The sequence below is a fragment of the Heptranchias perlo genome, chromosome 26, assembly GCF_035084215.1.
Source record: "Heptranchias perlo isolate sHepPer1 chromosome 26, sHepPer1.hap1, whole genome shotgun sequence".
NCBI classification, from domain to species: domain Eukaryota; kingdom Metazoa; phylum Chordata; class Chondrichthyes; order Hexanchiformes; family Hexanchidae; genus Heptranchias; species Heptranchias perlo.
Window position 1 is genome coordinate 38739536 of NC_090350.1, and position 20813 is coordinate 38760348.

A 20813-nucleotide genomic window follows, 5' to 3' on the forward strand; every position below is an offset into this window, starting at 1 on the left:
ATATCCTTCTATTCCTTTCTCCCTCATGTGTTTATCTAGCTTCCCCTTAAATGCATCTATGCTATTCGCCTCAACTACTCCTTGTGGTAGCGAGTTCCACATTCTAACCACTCTCTGGGTAAAGAGGTCGGGGTCCGATGACTTAATTTGGATCTTGACACATGTCCCCCACAATTTTAATGCTGAAACACAGGATTCACGCAGACTTCGAGCCACCAGCAAAAAAATCGGACCAGACGAGGCCCAGGTAAGTAAAAATGCTGGGAAGGTTTCTTGAGCCTTCTCTGCACCAGCCTTTACCCACAACCTCCTCAGGGCACAATCAGCCTGGAGCCCCCACTGCTGCTCGACTTACCTTGCCGATGGATCATTTGCTTCTGTCCCCAGGGACCTCTGGCTCACGCCCCAATTCCCAATTCCCACTCCCACCCGCTGACCAGGACATCACAGTCAGTACTTTCAGGCAGGAGACAGATCTGAATGAGGCCCAGGAGTTAACATGGCCCAAGCCTCACGCCAAGAATCTGTTTGGTGGTGGGGGGGGGGGGGGGGGGGGGGTGAAGGGTAGGGGGTGTGGTCTCCCCCTCCATGCCCCGCTCTAAAGACCCAACCCCAAGTTAAAACTTTCACAGCAAGATATTGGTAACTTTGTTACATTGGTTATTTCATTCAAAGTAAAACTGAAAGTTGTCTCTCCTCCCCGGCCTTCCCCTTCCACCCCCAACACATTTTGCTTCTCTTGAAAAAAAAGTGTTGATTTTCACCGTAATAGTTCAATGGCTTTTATTATCTTGCCCAAAAGGGCCATTCTTCATGTGTGAGCCTTATCAGTAACTGTGGGAACCCATTCCCGCTCTCACCTGTATTCTACACACCCCCAACGTTCCAACAGAAAACACCGGATAGCGATTGGGAGCTGAAATCTTGACCGTTTCCATCCCCCTCCTCCGCACTTCCTACGTCGGGTGCATTAAGTGCCAATATTAGCAACCCAATTGCTGCTCCAGCTGAGATCAACCGACTTGAGCAGAAATCAGGAGTCAACCCTGGCTTCTTCTGGCCTGTACGGCTTTATGCTAAGCTGGGTAGTGTCTCTCTCTCTCTCTCTCTTAGGGTTTCAGTGGAGATCATCCAGTTGGCTTAAGTTTGTGTTGCAGCAGCTGCTTGGTGTATAAACAAGGCACTCTTCTCGTGGCATTTTTTTAAAAAAAAGACAAAGCAAGGCATCGAATCTCATCGCAACAGTCCAATTATTGCAACACAACAACTTGAACTTCTACGTTGATTACCATGGCGCTGCCACCCAAACCTCTGATTGGACTCGTGTCAGACTAATAAAAAACAACTGTACAGTCACCGCTACATTTGAACCAGGGTCATGGGAGTTATACAGAATGCCAAATAAAGGAGAAAGAGAACGATATGCCTTGGCGGTCTAATGCCAGAGTTGTTGATTCCGTGTTGCCATGCCCTGCAGGCATTAGTGTAGATCTTGGAGAAACACAGAAAATAAAGACTTTGTACTCCCAATAGCTGAGAAGTGCTTGAACCAACAATAACAGTTCATCTAAGGGAGGATCTCAATTTAAATGGCATCAATATCTGTAGCTTCGTGTAGAGTTAAGTACAGGAAAGAGACATTGTTATTATATGGAAAGGGAATATTGTCAATGCCCAGTTGGATAATATTTCATAGGAGTCAACTGATAAAGTATACGTGGGGACCATGGCACACACAATTCTACAGCCAACTTAAAGGCTGTGCTAAAGTTCAAGAGGTCACCAATTTAACCTCTCTCGCACTCTCTCGCTCGCACTCTCTCTCTCGAGCGAGAGAGCGAGAGAGAGAGACCATTACCTGGGCGAACAGTTCCTGAGGTCGCACAGTCTTGTCGGTGGGATAAGCATTGGTGGGTCTTTTCTCGCCAGTCTTTCTTTGTTTACTCACTCCCATGGAATGGACGGAGCTTCCTACACTTGAGTGACTGTCACATTGTGCAACCGAGACATACAAATGGACAACATAAATCTGAATTGAAAGCATTTCTCAACAAAATATCTTTGCCCGTTTGAAAAAAGGAAAACTTACCGTTTTTAATTCAATTGGTGTTCAACTGTAGGATAAATCCACATTCAGCCCAGGTACAGTTGTATATTCAATCACATCACCATTAAAAAAAAGGACAAGATAGAAAACAAAATGTGTGTTTTTAGTTCAAGGCCTGAATGTTCAATATATTCTTCTAATACTGTTTAGTAAAAGAAAAAAAAAAATCAGTAAGCAAATCCAGGTGAGGGGTGTTAGGTTAACTTTGATTTTAACTCTCCCTGACCTGGCAGAAACAAGGCCGGGGGGAGTGGGGGAGGGGAGTTTAATCTTTTCTTTTAATGTCCTTGTGGGCCAGGAGAAGTAGGTAATGTATTGCTTTTTTTTGTGCTAACTGAGCCTGCTTACGTATAAATTTACATCTTACAAATAAATAAACAATCTGTAGTTTACCCTGAAATATAGTCTGTCAGCATGCTGTTCTACCATCCACCAGAGAGCTCAAGATGTACAGTGGGTAACCACACTCTTTCCGATGTGTACCTCAGCTTTAAAAGGGTAGATTTTTAACCCCCGGGTCTGCTACCTCGGTCACTCCATGCACAAGATGAAATTTTGGTTCGTAGGAGGTGTGTGGATTCGTTTGGATTGGAACTAAATGAAAATTGTCTTTTTGCAGTTATCACAAATAGTGTTGAGGGAGAAGCCTAATGAAAGTGTCCATCGCACAAACAATTTGATCAGTTGATGGAACCAAATCGAAAACCACTAACAACAAACTTGCATTTCTATAGTGTCTTTAACGTGTGTAAGGAGTCTTACAACACCAGGTTATAGTCCAACAGCTTTATTTGAAATCACAAGCTTTCCTCCTTCGTCAGGTGAGTGTAGGATTCCATAAAAGGTACAGCATATATAGAATCATAGAAGTTTACAACATGGAAACAGGCCCTTCGGCCCAACATGTCCATGTCGCCCAGTTTATACCACTAAGCTAGTCCCAATTGCCTGCACTTGGCCCATATCCCTCTATACCCATCTTACCCATGTAACTGTCCAAATGCTATAGTCAGAGAACAATGCCTGGTGATTACAGATAATCTTTCCAGCTGCCCGTTATCACACCTCGGCAGTGAGATAATCACAGCAATCAAAGGAGTGGATGGTGTTCAGACAGAGAAACATTACATACAAGACTACTGAATACACAAACGGTCAGAACACAAAGACAGAGACAGAGACACCCGAAAGGCAGAGAAAGAGAGAGAATGACCAGTTGTATTAAAAAGCTAACTTTTTTTTTGCTGGTGGGGTTACATGTAGCGTGACATGAACCCAAGATCCCGGTTGAGGCCGTCCTCATGGGTGCGGAACTTGGCTATCAATTTCTGCTCGACGATTTTGCGTTGTCGTGTGTCTCGAAGGCCGCCTTGGAGGACGCTTACCCGAAGAACAGAGGCTGAATGTCCTTGACTGCTGAAGTGTTCCCCGACTGGGAGGGAACCCTCCTGTTTGGCGACGAACACCTCGCTAAGGCCATCCCCACGCCTCCACTACTCGCCTTCAAACAGCCACCCAACCTCAAACAGACCATCGTTCGCAGCAAATTACCCAGCTTTCAAGAGAACAGCGTCCACGACACCACACAACCCTGCCACGGCAACCTCTGCAAGACATGCCAGATCATCGACACAGATACCACCATCACACGAGAGGACACCACCCACCAGGTACATGGTTCATACTCCTGTGACTCGGCCAACGTTGTCTACCTCATACGTTGCAGGAAAGGATGCCCCAGAGCATGGTACATCGGCGAGACCATGTAGACACTGCGACAACGAATGAACGGACACCGCGCAACAATCGCCAAACAGGAGGGTTCCCTCCCAGTCGGGGAACATTTCAGCAGTCAAGGACATTCAGCCTCCGATCTTCGGGTAAGTGTTCTCCAAGGCGGCCTTCGAGACACACGACAACGCAAAATCGTCGAGCAGAAATTGATAGCCAAGTTCCGCACCCATGAGGACGGCCTCAACCGGGATCTTGGATTCATGTCACGCTACATGTAACCCCACTAGCGAAAAAAAGGTATCTGTCTCTGTCTGAACACCATTCCACTCCTTTGATTATATCTCTGCCGAGATGTGATAACGGGCAGTTGGAAAGATTATCTGTAATCACCAGGCATTGTTCTCTGACTATTTATGCTGTGCCTTTATGGACTCCTCCTACACTCACCTGACGAAGGAGGAAAGCTCCAAAAGCTTGTGATTTCAAATTAAGCTGTTGGACTATAACCTGGTGTTGCAAGACTCCTTACATTTGTCCACCCCAGTCCATCACCGGCATCTCCATATCATGTCTTTAACGTAGTAACAGAAGTCTGATCAGAAAATATTGACAACAAGCCACGTAAGATATTAGGACAGGTGACCAATAATCAAAAGAAAGAGAAAAAAAAAATTTACTTCATCATCTCTTACTACCTTGTCCTTTAACTCTGCAGCAACTCGCCAAGGCTTCTTCGACAGCACCTCCCAAACCAGCAACCTCTACCACCTAGAAGGACAAGAGCAGCAGGCACATGGGAACACCACCACCTGCATGTTCCCCTCCAAGTCACACACCATCCCGACTTGGAAATATATCGCCGTTCCTTCATCGTCGCTGGGTCAAAATCCTGGAACTCCCTACCTAACAGCACTGTGGGAGAACCTTCACCACACGGACTGCAGCGGTTCAAGAAGGCAGCTCACCACCACCTTCTCAAGGGCAGTTAGGGATGGCCAACAAATGCCGGCCTTGCCAGCGATGCCCACATCTCATGAATGAATTAAAAAAAAACATGAGCAACACCACAGAAGATCCAAGAGTATTTTGTTCCTCCTTTCCACTGAAGGGAATGGAAAGCAAATCCTTCTCGGGATTTGCATATTGACAAGGAGACGGTGACAGCTGCAAGCCAAATATACACTGCTGTTCTCTTATCAAAACAGTCTACTTGCTTCACCAGCAACTATAGTATTTGAAATGTCAGAGCCTGGCAATCCATAGGGACCATGCTAATATCGCATTCAAGAGACCACTAAAGAGGCTCAGACATCTTTACTCTCTTGGCCCTATTTATTGATGGCAGTTTTAATCACAATCGGGGGGAAAAAAAAGATGGCTTTCTGCCCTGCCCTCTTAATGGATTGATGGTGTGCATTCAATTCAGGAATGCAAATTGCCTCTCAGGATATAGTCCTAGGCTCTGTACTGCGATCATTCCAGCTGAAGAACGAATGGATTAAAAGAGCAAAACATTTGAACTTTATGACCTAGTATTAAGTGGTAATTTAGTGTTGATTTTTCTTTTAAAAAAGGTCATCAACAAATTGAGCTCAAGAATTCAATCAAACAGTTTGAACGCATTGGTCAGACCTGACCTGAAGGCTGAAAGGTTTCGTTCCTACTCAACTGGAGTGGAATTAGCAGAAGTCTTTCATCCGGGAATCAGGGATTTGCCAATGGTGTAATAACCCTACGTGATCAGTCAAGGATGTGGACAAAGTAAAATACTACAGCACTCGGAGAAGAGGAGACTTTCGAGACAATGTAGTTCAAGTTTTCAAGGAGGTGCAATTCGCAATGGTGAAGGGTTTAAATACCAAGGATATAAGCTAAAACTGAGCTAGTTAGAAGTAAGAGGGGATGTCAGGTACAACTTTCCACCCAAAGGGCAATAAGAGCGTGAACCAAGTTGCCAGAGAAGGCCACTGAAGCAGACAATTGAAAGTTTCTGGAAGGAGAAGGGATTTTGAGAAGTAGTGGGGTGCGTTTATTAAAAAGAAACAGTCTTATTTCTTAATGTCTATTGCTCTTTTCCTGTTGCTAAAAAATTCTTGTGTTCGATCCAATTTTGGACAATACAAAATGTCCGAGGTGGGGTGGATAGAGGTTGAAATAACCATCAATGATACTGTTGTCATGGAGCTGACATTAATGTCAGTGATACAGATAGGAGAACCCAACCACATCGTACAGTTTTATATCTTCATTGCTGTACGTGATATGCACTGCAGAAAAATGAGAAGTGTGTTCCGATACAGTAATCAATATTGTAGTTAAGATTTAATGGGAAAACCTGGCATTAGGATGAAGTATTGCCATATCAGTGTCAGATGGTGAGCCTGTTTTCATAACATGAGTAGGGAAGGGTCTAGCCTGAAATGTGGGCAATGTTGTCACCCCACAAGCTCCCACCAAGGCATCATTTATTTCAACGCAGCACTGAATGAACAGATATCCAAGTGTCCTCTACATTTTTTTTTTCGCTGTTTAATTTTTCAGCAGTCTAAATTAAAACTGAAGGGACCTCACAATATCACTCTGTCCTCATTATAACAGCTCTTGGAAGCCAAATGTTTTGCAGATTATAAACAGTATTCACTTCTAAGGACTATGTCATAAAAATATAACATGAAGACAAAGAGTCAATAGCTAACTCCCAGCAGTCTTCTAACAGAGACAGTGTCAAGGCTGAAAGTGTGCAGTCGCGGTTTCACAAGTCAGAGACCTCACAGAAAATAATTGGCACGGTGAGCAGGGTCTGTCTGGGTCGTCAAGCATTGAAAGATTTCAGCCGGGTAATTTGGAAAGTTGGCCACTGCACAATATTTTATTTGCTTCAGCAGTCTGAAGAGTTGAAAAAAAAAACATTTCCTCTGGAAAAACTTTCTGTCAAGAACATTTAACTCATTGACTCCCCATCCCTCCTCCACCCACTGGACAGTTGCTTTCTCGCATCCTTGCTGCACAAAAAGTCATCCTCCCAAAAAAAAATTGATCTACTCGAGTCTAACATGCAGTCTGCCATTTTAAAAGTCTTCAGTTAAGGCAGGTTGACTCACTACATTTCAAGTCCTGGTTATAACCAGTGGCCTCGCTGTAAAATCACAGGGGTTGAAGTTCACCTTCAGCATAGACGCAAAGCGGGCTGTAGTTGAGCAGCCATCTTTAGTCAATGGAAGGGAAAATCTTGCAGGTGGGGGGGGGTGCTATAAGAATTTATAATTCTCAACGAATATACATTCCCTTGAGGAATGAAAACTTCATGGGAAAAATGATCCAACCATCACTAACTAGAGAACTTAAGGATAGTATTAGATTAAAAGAGGCTTACAATGTTGCCAGATAATTGGCACGGTGAGCAGGGTCTGTCTGGGTCGTCAAGCATTGAAAGATTTCAGCCTGAGGATTGGGAGGGTTTTAGAAATCAGCAAAGGATGACCAAGAAGTTGATAGAGGGAGAAAATTGAATAAGAGTAAACTAGCAATATAAAAAGATTGAGAGACCTTCTACAAGTGTGCAAAAAGGAAGAGATTAGCAAAAGTAGATGTAGGTCCCTCGAGGCAGACACAGGAAAAATTATACTGGGGAATAAAGGAGATGACAGACGTTAAACAAATATTTTGTATCCGTCTTCAAAGTAGAAGACACAAAAAACATACTGGAAACAGTGGGGAACCAAGGGTCTAATGAAAGTGAGGAACTTAATTAATTAAGATTAGTAAAGAAAGAGTACTGGAGAAATTAATGGGACTAAAAGCTGACAAATCCCCTGGACCTGTGGCCTACATCTTGGGGTTTTAAAAGAGGTGGCTGCAGAGATAGTGGATGCATTGGTTTTGATCTTCCAGAATTCCCTAGATTCTGAACGGTACCCGAGGATTGGAAGGTAGCAAATGTAAACCTTGCTATTCAAGAAAGGAGGGAAAGAGAAAACAGGGAACTATAGGCCGGTTAGCCTGACATCAGTAGTGCAGAAAATGCCAGAATCTATTATTAAGGACATAGTAACAGGACAGTAAAGTAAGCTGTGAGGAGGACACAAAAAGGCTGCACAGGGATATAGACAGATTAAGTGAGTGGGCGAGAAGGTGGCAGATGGAGTATAATGTGGGGAAATGTGAGGTTATCCACTTTGGTAGGAAGAATAGAAAAGCCAAATTTTTTTTTAAAAAGGTGAGAGACTAAGAAATGTTGGTAGTCAGAGGGATTTGGGTATCCTTGTACATGAATCATAGAAAGTTAACATGGCAGGTACAGCAAGCAATTAAGGCGGCAAATGGTATGTTAGCCTTTATTGCAAGGGGGTGGCCATAAAAGAGTAAGGAGGCTTGCTACAATTACATAGGGCTCTGGTGAGACCACACCTGGAGTACTGTGCACAGTTTTGGTCTCCTTACCTAAGGAAGGATATATCTGCCTTAGAGGGGGGACGGTGGGGGCAATGAAGGTTCACTGGATTGATTCCTGGGGAGAGGACTGCCCTATGAGGAGAGATTGAGTAGAATGGGCCTATATTCGCCAGAATCTCGAAGAACGAGAGGTGAGCTCATTGAAATGTATAAAATTCTTGGAGGGCTTGACAGGGTAGATGTAGAGAGACTGTTTCTCTTGGCTAGAGTGTCTAGAACTAGAGGTCATAGTCTCAGGTGAGGGGTTGGCCCTTTAGGACCGAGATGAGGAAAAATTTCTTCGCTCAGAAGGTGGTGAATCAGAGGGCTGTGGATCTCAGTCGTTGATTATATTCAAGACTGAGATCGATGGATATTTGGACACTAAGGGGATTAAGGGATATGGGGATAGGGCAGGAAAATGGAGTTGAGGTAGATGACCAGCCATGATCTTATTGAGTGGCGGAGCAGGCTCGGGGGACGGTATGGCCTGCTCCTGCTCCTATTTCTTATAACGAGTGGCCAATCTGCTACCACACATTTTGTGCCTCTGCCAAAGTTGAATTTGACGCCCACATATACTTGGGTATAGAAGGAGGCCTGCAGCAGTGCCTTCCCCACACACACACACCCCCCCACACACACACCACACACACACACCACACACACACACCACACACACACACACACACACCCCACACACACACACCACACACACACACCACACACACACACCACACACACACACCACACACACACACCACACACACACCACACACACACCACACACACACCACACACACACCACACCACACACCACACCACACACACACCACACCACACACCACACCACACACAACGGGGAAGGAAGTAATGGATCAAGATATGTGAAGCAAAACCATTAGAGTAAACAGGACCTCCCCAACCTAATGTTGTCCCACCCATGATGATTACAAGCGAGTACAATCAGTGTAATTATAACAGAAATTGATTCGGAAAGACTGGAATGAAGCATTCTTAATTGGCCCATCAGTTTAAATCTGTAAAGAAATGACAAGATTAATTATATTCTACGTCAGAAACATTTTGATGTAATGTGTATGAGGGTACTGCTTTAAAAAAACTGTTACCTTTGGATACCCTGAATACCAATAGCTGCAAATATCTTTTTAAGATTCTTTGCCTTTCACTACAAGAAATCGAAAGCAAAGTCTCATCAATTAATCTTGCTGGAGGCATGAAGAGTGTCCTGGTGCAGAAGGCAAAAAAATGCAGCATATTATCATTCTGTTCATAGCTCTTGTTGATCCTGCTGCTGAAATTGGCTTTGAGGTCAAGAGAGTCCTACAATTTCAAGGGTTCCAGTGTGAATAAATGAACTTGCATTTATATAGCGTCTTTCACATCCTCAGGATGTACCAAAGCACTTCACAGCCGATGAATTGTTATTGAAGTGCAGTCGCTGTTGTTAATTTGCACACAGCAAGATCCCACTAACAGCAATGAGAAGAATGACCAATTAATCCGTTTTGGTGATACTGGTTGAGGGATGAATGTTGCCCAAGACACTGGGAGAACTCCCTGGTTTTCTTGAAAGAAAAAAGAAAGTGCCATGGGATTTTTTATGTCCACCTAAACATGTTTTAACATCCAATAATACAGCACGCTCTCTGCACTGCACTGAACTATGAGCCTAAATTACATGCTCAAGCCCTGGAGTGGGTTCTTGGAGCAAAGAGTGTCTGAATCAGATGACGGCACCAAGCGATCATAGGAGGAAAACAGGCAAAAACTCAAATACAATATCGTCAAGTAGTGAGAAAAACCTACCATGAAACATAGATGACAGATGCTAACTATTGGAATACAATAGATTGGGACGAACCCCCCCCCCCCAAGTACTCCCTCTCCCATTGGGATGACACTGAGCTCAGTCACAATTCCCAATTATATTTAGCAGTGGATGACTAAGAATTAAGTTGTAGACTTCAAATGGATTTTCTGCATGTGTTGAAAAGGACACACACACGGACACACACACTATGGGAACTGTGCAAATTAATGGTATATTCATTCGGCAAATTACTTATAAAAGAAATTGGACATGATTTTATACATATTGCAAACAGTTCAGCACTGCCACCATTAGAAAACTGTAGTTAATGAGGAATCTAATTGTGAAACAGCATCAGTTCTTGACTTCTTACCCTTCTCCCGTCCCTCAGTAACATCGCAACATTCAGTTTCGACACTCCATGATATAATATTCTCAAGCACTCAATGTTTCATTAATTCAGGCTCCCTTTGCTCAATAGACAAGGATAAGCAAGTGTGACTGTATGCAGAAAAAAAATATCAATACTGGTTTATCAGCACGAGCCATTTCGAGACTGAGGAGCGAGCAATCTATTTAAGGACCAAGCATCAGGAAGCTCTGTGATGAGAGTACGTCTCGCTGCACAGAACAAAAACAAAAACAAACAACTACTTGAATTTCCAGAGAGCAGGATTAATGTGACCGACAGCTCTAACCAACAATGGTGGAATGGAGGGAAGGGATGAACAGGAGACCAGAACACAGGAACAGAAGTAGGCCATTCAGCCCCGAGCCTGTTCCGCCATTCAATTAGATCATGGTTGATCTGTATGTTAACTCCATCTACCCACTTTGGTTCCGTATCACTTAATATCCTTATCTAACAAAAATCTATCAACCTCAGTTTTGAAATTTGCAATTGATCCCCAGCCTCAACAACTTTTTTTGTTGGGCGGGGTGGAAAGAGAGTTCCAAATTTCCACTACTCTTTGTGTGAAGTTAAGAGGAGCAATGCGTGCAGTGTTATAAAATGGATAGCCAAGTGGTGAAGGAGAGAATGCTAGAGCCTCTTTTTCAGTTGCTTCCCAGCCTTTATTCAGAGATTCCTTTCACACACACACCACACCCTAGATAAGCTCTCATAAAAACAGTGAGTCCCCAATTGATACCACTTGAATACAATTAACACTAATTGATATAAATCACATGATATAATTAACATATAGGAGAGGATACAGGCATGTAGGTGCTTGCAGAGGAAGGATTCATAGACGAGAACAAGGATTTTAAACTGAATATGGCGAGAGCCTGCGACAGATGAATGACAACACACGAGCAGTGGAATTTACCGGGAGGGGAGGAGGGGAGGAGGGGAGGCCAGCAAGGATTGGGGTTGTGCCTCAGAGTGTCCTCAATTCAAGAGCAGTCCTCCATTTATCTGCTATTTTGAGTAGCTACCCAAGAACCTTTATCCTGTTGGGACTGTTTTTTTGACCCACACAGACCTGAGACACTATGATTTTGCACTTAAGTCCCCCTTCGGTCCTTTTATAAAGCTTGGAGTCAAATGCTCCCATACCAAGTGATTAATTTGGAGCATCTACAAGAGAAAAATAGGTTAGCATATCAGGTGGGTTTTGATCTTAAGTCTTACATGGAACTATTAACCTATCTTTCTCTTTCAGAAACTGACTTGACCCTCTATATTTCCAACATTTACTGTTTTTGTTTATTCCAGAGTTCCACCTTTCATATTTTTTTCCTTTTCTGACTAACTTCGTGATGAATGGATTTGCTGCTTATCCCTTGGTACATTTACCTGGTAAATGTATCAAAGGATATGGAGCAAAGTGGAGTGAAAATGAAGTTAAGATACAGATCAGCCACAATCTAATTGAATGGCAGAGCTGGCTCGAAGGGCTGAATGGCCTACTCCTGATTCTAATGTTACTATGAATGAGCAAATCAGACAATTAAAATATTTTCTTTTCTTGGTACACTTAAAGAAATACTTGCATTTATACAGTGTCCCATCATGTCACCAAAACACTTCAAAGTGCTGTGCACAATTGATGACTCTTTGGAGGGGAGGGACTGTTCTATGTCGTGGCCTCTTAGAGGCATCGAGAAAAGACCACCAATTGGGGCTTGCCAGACAGTGTCTTCTGACAACCTCCTGCTCACACTGAACCCCAGCATTCGCTGAATCCACAGAAAGTCAGCTCTGAATGGTCACATTTCCTTTTAAACATGACCCACATTTAAAAATTCACACAATAGATATGGATTATTTTTGACATTTACACAAAATGGTTAAGCTTTTTTTCCGTTCCTAATCAAACCATTTTTACACTCAAACGTCAACTCAGAAATCTCACTTCCCCTAAATGTTCTTTGTCTGTGCGTCCACCAGATTGTTGCACAACCCTGAATCTCATGCAATTGTTTAACTGTGAATAAAAGATTCAGGAATGACTAAGTAGTATTCATAACCCACGATTGGTCACATTCAAATCTACCTTGTAAAAAGCGAATAATACATTCACTACAAGAATTAGCCTGTAAACTCAAACAGGGCTTGGCAAAATTTGAACCACCTTACATAAGAGTTTTAATTCCAGCCTGTTACTGATTTGAGTCATATTTTTTCATGGTGAAACCAATAAAATCTATTATTTCTTGATATAGACAACTGTGAAAACCCCTTTGTTCCATTGGTGCCGGTTCAGGTCAATGCAGCGCATGAGTGTGTATGTGTGACACGCTGTGGCTGTTTCAGGTTACACCGATTAAATATTTGCCTTTTTACGTTGTAGCTAGTGAGACCTGCAGGGTATAATAAAAGTGCAGTCTTGCAACCTGTAACATTTTGACTCGTGTCAACAACCATGTTCACATTATGAGTAATAATTTCATATTTTTCCAATGCTACACGATCTGGTCAGTTTCTTAAACACTAAAATCTGTTACAGTACACGAAAATTTAAATACCCAATCGCATGAAATTCACACTTGAACCGAAACGTGAGTGCCAGATTGAAATAGAGCCACTCGCCTTACAATAAAACACGCACAATCGGAAAGAGTACAAGTCTTAACCCTTCGCTTCGGAAACGTTAATATATCCCTCGTATAATGTAACCCTGACCGAGTCACGCCGCAGACCCAGACAGCTGCTGCAAGACACAACTATAGCAACACGCAAAACAACTTAACTCGTATATAGTTAGCAGCAGCTACAAATGAGTTTAAATGTCTAAAATTACTCTACAGTTAACCTTTCAGCACCGTGCCTCTGCTCCTTGAACACTGACAGACTGAACAGGTTCATGACTGAGAATCTGGAACTGAAAAGTGCAAGAAACACACACACACACATTGGCCAGCGATACAAAAAGCAAATCATTGCTATTGCTCGTTATTAAAACAAGATTTTTTTTAAAAGGTGAAGATTTTCAGACAATGGGAAGTCGTCCTGGTCACTGGGAGGGAGAGATAGAGAGAGTAGGTTGACCGAAACCTCAACATGAAACAAATTTATAAAAATATAAATCAGATTTGAGAGCGGGAATCCAGTCTGTGGATGCCCATGGCTATAACAGTACTCCTCCCATTGGGGCAACAACCAGATATCAGCGGCGTTTATTCTGAAAACAGCACACATTCACTTTGTTTCCAGTACAAAAAAATATAAAAGTAAGAAAAAAAAGGAAATCCCTTAAACTTACCAGCTGCAAACTGCAGAGTACGATCAGGGTGCAGCGACCATTGCATCTCCCCATGGTCCCCAAGCTCTGGTCAGTTTCAACAGGAAAGATGAACCTGAAAGGCTTTCAACTGATACAGCTGGGCTTTTCTTTTCACACTTACTCACGCCCAAAGCTCCTGCTGCTGGCCAGCATGCTCCGTTCACCATTCACACAATCGCAAGGTGAATGTTATTTTTAAATGGACCCTAGACAGCCGTGGCTGGGTCACTTACAAACCTCGCTCCTCATTTCCATTCTCATAGTCCACTATACAGAGGAGAGAGCAGGTCATTCCCAGACTCTGCCACACCTTCAGATACCAAAAAAAGAAAGCGATCAGATGTTGCTATCCATCTCTCTCTGGTCAGGATCTCCGGGATCAAACAGCGATGCTGCTGAAACTCAATGTGCCCATCGCCTCTCCCCACCAGGATCGAGACAGAGGTGACAATGTGGGGCGTTAGATTTTGGGGTTTCTTTTAACTGGGCGCCGCTCTGATCAAACATAAATACACGGGCTCTGCAGTCAAAGATCAAACCACGTGGCTCTGGGCGTGGTGGGACTAAAACCGCGATTTCTTTAATTCAGGGGGTCTCACTGTCACCCATCAGATCTGCTGCTCTATTCCACTCCCCCCGACTCACTCAGACATTTGTAAATGCCCATTTATAGTCTTATCCTCAGACCCAATCCGGGTTTAGCCCGTGACATCTAGTTTTGTTTCATTTCCCCCCACTATTTTGCTTTCTTTTATTTATTTTTTATTCCGCCAATCCCGTGCACACTCATTCGCCCTTATTATTGTCCCTCTTTAAAATGCAATCTGATGCATTCCCATCTTTCTTTGTCACTGTTTCTCTGTCTTTCCCTGTTTCCTGCAGCTTTCTAAAAAAAAAACTTGTCCCCCAATCTTTTTCATTCTGTGTTAAGACATTATATATAATACACACACACACATTGCAATTGGAAATTAACGGTTTTGTAGCACTAGCTCCGTTGATCGCTGCTCACGACCAGCCCGGATTTGCAGCGAGCTCCTGATACAGTAACTACTGACCTCTAGTGAGCAATTTCAATTTCAATGCGAATTATTGCTGTTAAAACAGCTTGGAAAAACCGCGACAATGAACTTCAGTCTAATAAGTGTTATTACAAGACAAATCTCAATACATTTCTGTTATAGATGCGATTGGCCATCCTCTTCATGTTAATATTATATTTAAAACCCAATGCATTTGCGTCCTTCGCTGTTAAATTCCGTTTTAGTAAAGAGCGAGGTCCCTTTTTTTTACACCAGAAACAGTCAATAAACCTTGAGATCGTCTTTAGTTTATTGAATTATTTTATTTTCAAAACAAGATGGTCCAAGTAATTAGGCGACCACAAAATAAACAGAAACCGCCACATTCTGGAGAGTTATTGATGCATTTGAATTGTCTCAAATGATTTTTAAATCGCCTGATTTCCATGATGTGGAGATGCCGGTGATGGACTGGGGTTGACAATTGTAAACAATTTTACAACACCAAGTTATAGTCTAACGATTTTATTTGAAATCTACAAGCTTTCGGAGGCTTCCTCCTTCCTCAGGTAAATGAGATTTCCATGTGAGAGTCTGGAGGATGGAAATGAAATTCCCTTTGCGGCTGATGGTATTTCGGAGTTGTTTGTAAGTCTATTTAAACCATGTTTGCCGACTTTGACTTGCTTTCTGACGAGTCACTGTGCAAACTATTGAACACTATACCCCTTTAAACGACTGACTGCGTTACAGTTCATTTGATTTTTTTTTTGCCCCATTGGAAATCATCGGGGAGGGGGAAGAGGAGGGGGAAAGAGTCTTAAAAATAAAAGAGCAGCGAAAGGTCACTTATCTTCCGTTGACATTTTGGGTGATTTATTTATTCATATAAATAATTACGATTTTAAAAACTTTTTTTTGCCGACTGACGTTGCTGAAGAATCATCAGTCAGCTCATTGTTAGAAAGTTCGACACTAAATTCTTCGCCTTTGTTCCAGGATTCCAGAACTATATTTTTTTTGTGTGACTCTAAGAGGAGCCTTCTCTCAGAAACAAAGTGTCTTTTTATTAAAAAAACACACACACACACAGCAAAGGGAAAAGGAAACATGGGCCATCGAGCAGCACGTACGTGAGCAAAGATCACCAATCCAGATGTCTTTCTGGTGTGGCGTCTTATTTGTGGTGACTGCAACCTTCTCGCTGAACGCCCTGTATCATGACTTGTTCGTCAGTGGGCCGCTGGACATTGTTGTCCCAAAGCGTTTGCTCGGTTCACTCTACCAGCCAGTTCGGAATGGGGCAGCGCCCAAAGATTACAGTACGGATCTTATAAGTCAATCCGAATTCAAGATCCATCACCCCTTTACTGCACTGCTTCCTATAAAAGAGGCATTTGAATTTCAATTTGAAGTAAGTACCAAGGTTGACTCTTTTTCTGGGGGGTCAAAAATCAATTTTTAAACAAAAAATTCCGAAATTACTTTTATTATTGAGATAGAAAGATTTGCATTCAAGTAGCATCTTATCAGGTTTGGCTGAAGCCTTTCGTATGTAATGAAATGTTTTGAAGTGCAGTCACTTCCATTTTTGCACAGCAAGATCCCGCAAAGGACAATGGGCAATTAGCCTGTTGTTCCCGGTGTTGATTGTGGGAGAAATGTTGGCCCAGGACACCGGGAGAACTCCCTACTCTTCCTCAAATGGGTGCAATGAGACCTTCAACATCCACTTGAACAAGCAGACAGTCTCACCTGGCCGATGTCCAATTGGCATCACCGGCAAAAGCATCAGCCATTATCATTACTTCATCTTGCTGGGCAGATTGAAAAATAATACCATCCCCTTTGCCTTGCACCATCATCACATTTTCTTAATCATTTAATCATTCCTGGCGTCTACCCTGTCACAGATTTTCCCTATTGTTCGTCCCCTGCTCTCCAGCTCTGCACTTGCTTAAAAACTGTTAAATCGTTACTTCTTCCAGTTCTGATGAAAGGTCAGTGACCTGAAACCTTAACACTGTTCCCTTTTCCACAGATACTGCCTGACCTGCTGAGTATTTCCAGGATTTTCTGTTTAAAAATAATACTAGTATCCAAAGAGGTGTTGGTTCATAGAGATGCCCTGGGTGGAACTGCAATGATCTCATTCATTGCAGTATTGCAATTAAGTAAAATTTATCATATGTATACATTGGGAATCATTTGCCACCTGAGAATCTTTCCGATAAAGTCCCTATTGACTGCTCCTACTATAAAACCGATAATAGTAATTACTTAAAATGATGATTTGGCTCTTGCAGTTAATCAGCAATTCCAATGCTGCAAATTAGTTTGACCATGTCCAATCATCCAACCAGACAACTGCTGGATATGAGGTGAGCAGTAAGTAGCCAAGGAGACTGGTCAATCAATAAAATTGAGTTGGTGGAGTCTAATGAAGTAACAATGGAACATTAAGGCCAGATTTGCATTGAGTTTGTTATTGAGTTGTAGTATAAAATTTGGAGTGTCCCATTTTTGTGGGCTGTTCATGCAATATTTTCAGACATTTAAGGAAGCAGCAAAACATATAGTGAGAGTTGCCAATTTTTAAGTGCCCTCGATAACACAGGCTGGGTTACACATAGAACTCAACTATGAACTCCAAAAACTCAATCAGACTAGGCATTGCCACATAAAATTAAGAGCTAAACTGGACAATAAGGCTTGTTGCGATAAAATAGATGTTTCTGTATACAGAGTTGACCATTGATGACAGATCTTATTCATCAGAAAGAAGAAAGAACTTGCATTTATATATTTTTTATTCATTCATGGGATGTGGGCGTCGCTGGTGAGGCCGGCATTTATTGCCCATCCCTAATTGCCCTTGAGAAGGTGGTGGTGAGTCGCCTTCTTGAACCGCTGCAGTCCGTGTGGTGAAGGTTCTCCCACAGTGCTGTTAGGTAGGGAGTTCCAGAATTTTGACCCAGCGACAGTGAAGGAACAGCGATATATTTCCAAGTCAGGATGGTGCGTGACTTGGAGGGGAACATGCATGTGGTGGTGTTCCCATGCACCTGCTGCCCTTGTCCATCAGGTTGCGGGTTTGGGATGTGCTGTTGAAGAAGCCTTGGCGAGTTGCTGCAGTGCATCTTGTAGATGCTACACACTTTGTCCTGGATGGTGTTGAGCTTCTTGAGTGTTATTGGAGCTGCACTCATCCAGGCAAGTGGAGAGTATTCGATCACACTCCTGACTTGTGCCTTGTAGATGGTGGAAAGACTTTGGGGAGTCAGGAGGTGAGTCACTCGCCGCAGAATACCCAGCCTCTGACCTGCTCTTGTAGCCGCAGTATTTATGTGGCTGGTCCAGTTAAGTTTCTGGTCAATGGTGACCACCAGGATGTTGATGGTGGGGGATTTGGCAATGGTAATGCCGTTGAATGTCAAGCGGAGGTGGTTAGACTCTCTCTTGTCGGAGATGGTCATTGCTTGGCACTTGTCTGGCACGAATGTTACTTGCCACTTATCACCCCGAGCCTGAATGTTGTCCAGGTCTTGCTGCATGCGGGCACAGACTGCTTCATTATCTGAGGAGTTGCAAATGGAACTGAACACTGTGCATTCATCAGCGAACATCCCCACTTCTGACCTTTATGGTAGACGGATGGTTATCGGTGAAGCAACTGAAGATGGTTGGGTCTAGGACACTGGACACGGCTAATTCTGGAGCGCAAGTTTTCAGCACTACAGCCGGGATGTTGTTGGGGCCCATAGCCTTTGCTATATCCAGTGCACTCAGCTGTTTCTTGATATCACGTGGAGTAAATTGAATTGGCTGAAGACTGGCTTCTGTGATGGTTGGGATTTCGGGAGGAGGCCGAGATGGATCATTCACTCAGCACTTCTGGCTTAAGATGGTTGCAAACTCTTCAGCCTTGTCTTTTGCACTCACGTGCTGGGCTCTGCCATCATTGAGGATGGTTATGTTTATGGGGCCTCCTCCTCCCGTTAGTTGTTTAATTGTCCACCACCATTCACGACCGGATGTGGCAGGACTGCAGAGCTTTGATCTGATCCGTCGGTTGCAAGATCGCTTAGTTCTATCTATAGCTTTCTGCTTCCACTGTTTAGCATGCGTGTAGTCCTATGTTGTAGCTTCACCAGGTTGGCACCTCATTTTTGGGTATTCCTGGTGCTGCTCCTGGTATGCTGTTCTACACTCCTCTTTGAACCAGGGTTGATCCGCTGGCTTGTTGATAATGGTAGAGTGAGGAATATGCTGGGTCATGAGGTTTCAGATTGTAGTGGAATACAACTCTGCTGCTGCTGGCCCACAACGCCTGATGAATGCCCAGTTTTGAGCTGCTAGATCTGTTCTGAATCTATCCCATTTAACACGGTGGTAGTGCCACACAACACGATGGATGGTATCCTCAGTGTGAAGACAGGACTTGGTCTCCACAAGGACTGAACAGTGGTCACTCCTACCGATACTGTCACGGACAGATGCATCTGCGACAGTAGATTGGTGAGGACGAGGTCACGTAGGTTTTTCCCTTATGTTGGTTCTCTCACCACCTGCCGCAGGCCCAGTCTGGCAGTTATATCCTTCGGGACTCAGCCAGCTCAGTCAGTAATGGTACTACTGAGCCACTCTTTGTGATGGACATTGAAGTCCCCCACCCAGAGTACATTCTGTGCCCTTGCTACCCTCAGTGCTTCCTCCAAGTGGTGCTCAACATAGAGGAGGACTGATTCATCAGCTGAGGGAGGGCGGTAGGTGGTAATCAGCAGGAGGTTTCCTTGCCCACGTTTGACCTGATGCCATGAGACTTCATGGGGTCCGGAGTCAATGTTGAAGACTCCCAGGGCCACTCCCTCCAGACTGTATACCACTGTACTGCCACCTCTGGTGGGTCTGTTCTGACAGGACATACCCAGGGATAGTGATGTAGGAGTCTTGGACATTGGCTGAAAGGTATGATTCTGTGAGTATGGCTGTGTCAGGCTGTTGCTTGACTAGTCTGTGGGACAGCTCTCCCAATTTTTGCACAAGTCCCCAGATGTTAGTGAGGAGGACTTTGCAGGGTTGACTGGGGTTAGTTTGCTTTTGCCTTTGTCGTGTTCGGTGGCTAGTGGTCCGTCTGGTTTTATTCTTATTATGACTTTTTTAGCAGGATTGTATAACTGAGTGGCTTGCAAGGCCATTTCAGAGGGCAGTTAAGAACCAACCACATTGCTGTGGGTCTGGAGTCACATATAGGCCAGACCGGGTAAGGACGGCAGGTTTCCTTCCCTAATGGACATTAGTGAACCAGATGGGGTTTTACGACAATCTGGTGGTTTCATGGTCACCATTACTGATACTAGCTTTTTATTCCAGATTTCTCATTTAATTAACTGGATTTAAATTCCCCAGCTGCCGTGGCGGGATTTGAACTCATGTCTTCAGATTATTAGTCTAGGCCTCTGGATTACTAGTCCAGTAACATAACAACTATGCTACCCCTGTATACCGTACCGTACCCCTATATAGTGCCATTCACGACCTCAGGACGTCCCAAAGTGCTTCACAGCCAATGAAGTATTTTTAAAGTGCAGTCACTGTTGTAACGTAGGGAAACACAGCAGCCAATTTGTACACAGCAAGGTCCCACAAACAGCAATGTGATAAATTACCAAATAATTAGATATTCATGGTTGAGAAGTAGGTCAGGACACTGGGAGAGCTCTTCTGTTCTTCGAATAATGCCACGGGATATTTTATGTCCACCTGTGAGGGTAGATAATACCTCATATTGATGTTTCATCCAAAAGATGGCACCTCTGATACTGCAGCATTCCCTCAATACTGCAGTAAGGTGTGAGTGTACATTATGTGACATCAAATAGTGACAGGAGATCTTTAACATCCACCTGAACCATTCAAACTCGGGGGCTTCAGTTTCATGCATCATCTGAAGG

General features: G+C 43.5%; 2 protein-coding genes across 2 annotated transcripts in view; one reads left to right on the forward strand and one right to left on the reverse strand.

Annotated features, from left to right (window-relative positions):
• The window catches only part of nkain1 (sodium/potassium transporting ATPase interacting 1), a 375231-nt gene extending 360884 nt beyond the window's left edge, over positions 1-14347 (reverse strand). Inside the window, exon 1 of the mRNA XM_068006844.1 lies at positions 13817-14347. Within this exon, the coding sequence (XP_067862945.1) occupies positions 13817-13870 (54 nt within the window). The 5' untranslated portion in view covers positions 13871-14347. The remainder of the gene's footprint in view (positions 1-13816) is intronic.
• A 1668-nt stretch (positions 14348-16015) lies between these two features.
• Positions 16016-20813, forward strand: part of LOC137342771 (uncharacterized) — a 36537-nt gene continuing 31739 nt past the window's right edge. The window contains exon 1 of the mRNA XM_068006948.1: positions 16016-16273. Within this exon, the coding sequence (XP_067863049.1) occupies positions 16016-16273 (258 nt within the window). The remainder of the gene's footprint in view (positions 16274-20813) is intronic.